Genomic DNA, 2,389 nt, shown 5'->3' with positions numbered 1-2,389 from the left:
AAAAAAAAATCCCTATCCTGAATTTGGCTAGAGCAAGAGAACTCTCCAGAAAATACTAGCTGATATCAGACAAAACGACACCATTGGTGTGACTTAAGTTAAGCATTTTTGCAGCACAGTTTTGTTTATTTTTCATATTTTCTTTAAAGCGTGTGGTGGGAGCTGAGCACCGCACTGTCACCACAGCTGATCCCAGGCCCAGGGTCTGCCAGCTGGCGGTGTGTACGTCCTGCGGGAGGGTGACTAAGCGCTGACCTGAGATCAGCCTTCGTCTGCATCTGGTGTTAGACAGCGAGAAAGAGGTCGACCTTCCGACCGAGCCCTCCCCACAGTGAATGGGTGACCGTCTGTTCAACCGACGCACACGCTAAGACGAGATCAGCCCGTGCACACATACAGTTGTTCTACTAGAGTTCTACTAGAGTCACCCAGCCAGCCTTCAGATGTACCAGACGGCTGACCCACACAGATCAGAGTTCGACCGCTACCTTTTTAAATCCATTACCTACCTACCAGACCCCCCTACCTACCAGAGTTCTTCGGCCTCTGTCTTAGCTTCTGAAAGAGAGCTGACGAGAGATCAGTCTTCAAGAGCCTCCCAGCGCAGTGTCTCTCCGAGTTGTAGTCGTCCGTCCTACAGTCCTTTCATCCTTCGCTTCTCTGTACTTGTTGTTTCTGCCACTGTCTCCAAAGGTAACCAAATATCCAACCCCCTGACAAGCTCATGTTCATGGTGAAAGAAAATGCCCAGGTCTGATGTAGTCTAAATAAAACTGGTGATTGTAGAGCTAAAGTCGAGGCTTTAACAAGCCTGCTCAGAGAACAAATGTGTGTTTGCATGCAAGTGCGCTTGGGTGATTGAGTGAGAGCAAGGCAAGGTGAATTTTAATGGGTTGATCTCTGAGGAGGGTTTGTCAGATATGTTTTTCTTGTTGCGACATCATTACCGTTTTAAGCAGCTGCTTTATCATTTATCGCAGTACAATAATAGTGGTGGCTTTCAGGGGTGCAGGTCCTCCTCTGGTCATGGTTTAGAACAGTCTCCATTAGGGCTGAATGATACGAGGAAATAATTTAATTGCATTTTTTACACTTAAATTGTGATTCAATATGCGACTTAATTTTTTTTATATTACAAAAAAAAATCCTGTATTGGCTCTACATAAGCAATACTCATTCTATAATATGACAACACAACATTGGACACAGTCAACGTAAGCTGTGCTTTCCTGTGGGCCAGGCCTACGTGTTGTGAGGAAATTAAGATAAATTCATATGAATAATACCTTTTTATTCAGCTGCAAAAACCTTCAATCACGGAAGAACATTACACCTTGTAACTTTAGTTTGTGTGATTTGATGGTTATATTTCAAGATTTAAAGTGTACACTGACTAATATGGCTCTACCACTCACCTCGTTGTACACGTGTTGCTAAGCGTTCCCGCTTCAGCTACCAGATTGTGGTCTGGAAGCACGCGGATCCTCAGAGCAGACACTTTAAATCTGTTGTCACGAGTGACGAGACTGTCAAGGAACCGTCAGGATTTCATATGTGTGTTTTTACCCTGGGAGGGTTCAATTGTGTGTTTAGCTTTTGACATGACATGTATTTCTACAAATAGTAAGTTGCCTTAGACGAACTTAAAGGGAAAAACTCATCTGGTCCTTGGTCTGAGACAGTTAACAAGTACCCGCACCTATCCAGTCATGGGCTTTCTCAGGATGTACACCGTGTTAAGATGTTGAGTAATGTGGGGATTCTGTGTCTGCTCATTCTTCCATCCTCCCCTGTGGCGAGCTAACTCCTCTTTGTTTCTGTTTCAGTCGTTCCCGTACAGCGAGTCCTCACCGAAGCCCCACGCCCGCAGACGACTGAGCGAGGAAGACTTATTAGTTCCTTAACAGACAGACCCTCTACACTGCACCCCGTCTGCTTTCAAAGCCCCACAGCAGCTGTTTTTGTACTTTTGTCTGTTTAGTCCCTGTCTTTTTTAAGATTAATTTTCTCCCCGGGGCTGTAGTCTTCGTGCGGCCTCAGATTGTTGAAGATTTAGTGAGTATAGCAGACAAAAAAATAAGTTTCCATTTGATAGAAAGTGTACTGGCGCTGCTGCGTAGCTTGTCTTTCTTCTCTGAGGTCGCGTATCGTAGCAAGTGTAAGAAGCAACACCTGTGTTGAGGTGATACTGGATGTTGCCGTTGGCTTTTAGCAGTGATATGAGAAGCTCGTACAGTACACTTTCTCTGGAAGGTAGCCCGGTTTATGCGTTCTGAGAGCAAAGACATTGCATCGACAACTGCTTTTATTCCCTAAAATTTCTAAACCATCAAAATATTTTCCCCATTGAGAATCGGCAAACACTTTTTTTTTTTTTTGTATTGCTCTC

The 2,389-nt window shown here is 44.4% G+C and overlaps 1 protein-coding gene across 3 annotated transcripts in view; it reads left to right on the top strand.

The window, feature by feature from the left end:
- Window positions 1-2,378, top strand: part of srsf7a (serine and arginine rich splicing factor 7a) — a 7,786-nt gene extending 5,408 nt beyond the window's left edge. Inside the window, exons 8-9 of one of the 3 annotated variants that reach the window (XR_004327622.1) lie at window positions 150-693; window positions 1,827-2,378. Coding sequence is in view for 2 of the 3 variants with exons in the window: in XM_032504579.1 (XP_032360470.1) it covers window positions 150-243 (94 nt within the window). In the remaining variant the exon portion in view is untranslated. Of the gene's footprint in view, window positions 1-149 lie in introns of all 3 variants that reach the window. The other 2 variants (XM_032504580.1, XM_032504579.1) reach the window with 2 other exon arrangements.
- Window positions 2,379-2,389: the final 11 nt, after the last annotated feature.

Source organism: Etheostoma spectabile, chromosome 3 (assembly GCF_008692095.1).
Source record: "Etheostoma spectabile isolate EspeVRDwgs_2016 chromosome 3, UIUC_Espe_1.0, whole genome shotgun sequence".
Classification (NCBI taxonomy): Eukaryota; Metazoa; Chordata; class Actinopteri; order Perciformes; family Percidae; genus Etheostoma; species Etheostoma spectabile.
The sequence above is the reverse complement of the archived record's forward strand: the minus strand, read 5'-3'. Positions and strand labels throughout refer to the sequence as shown.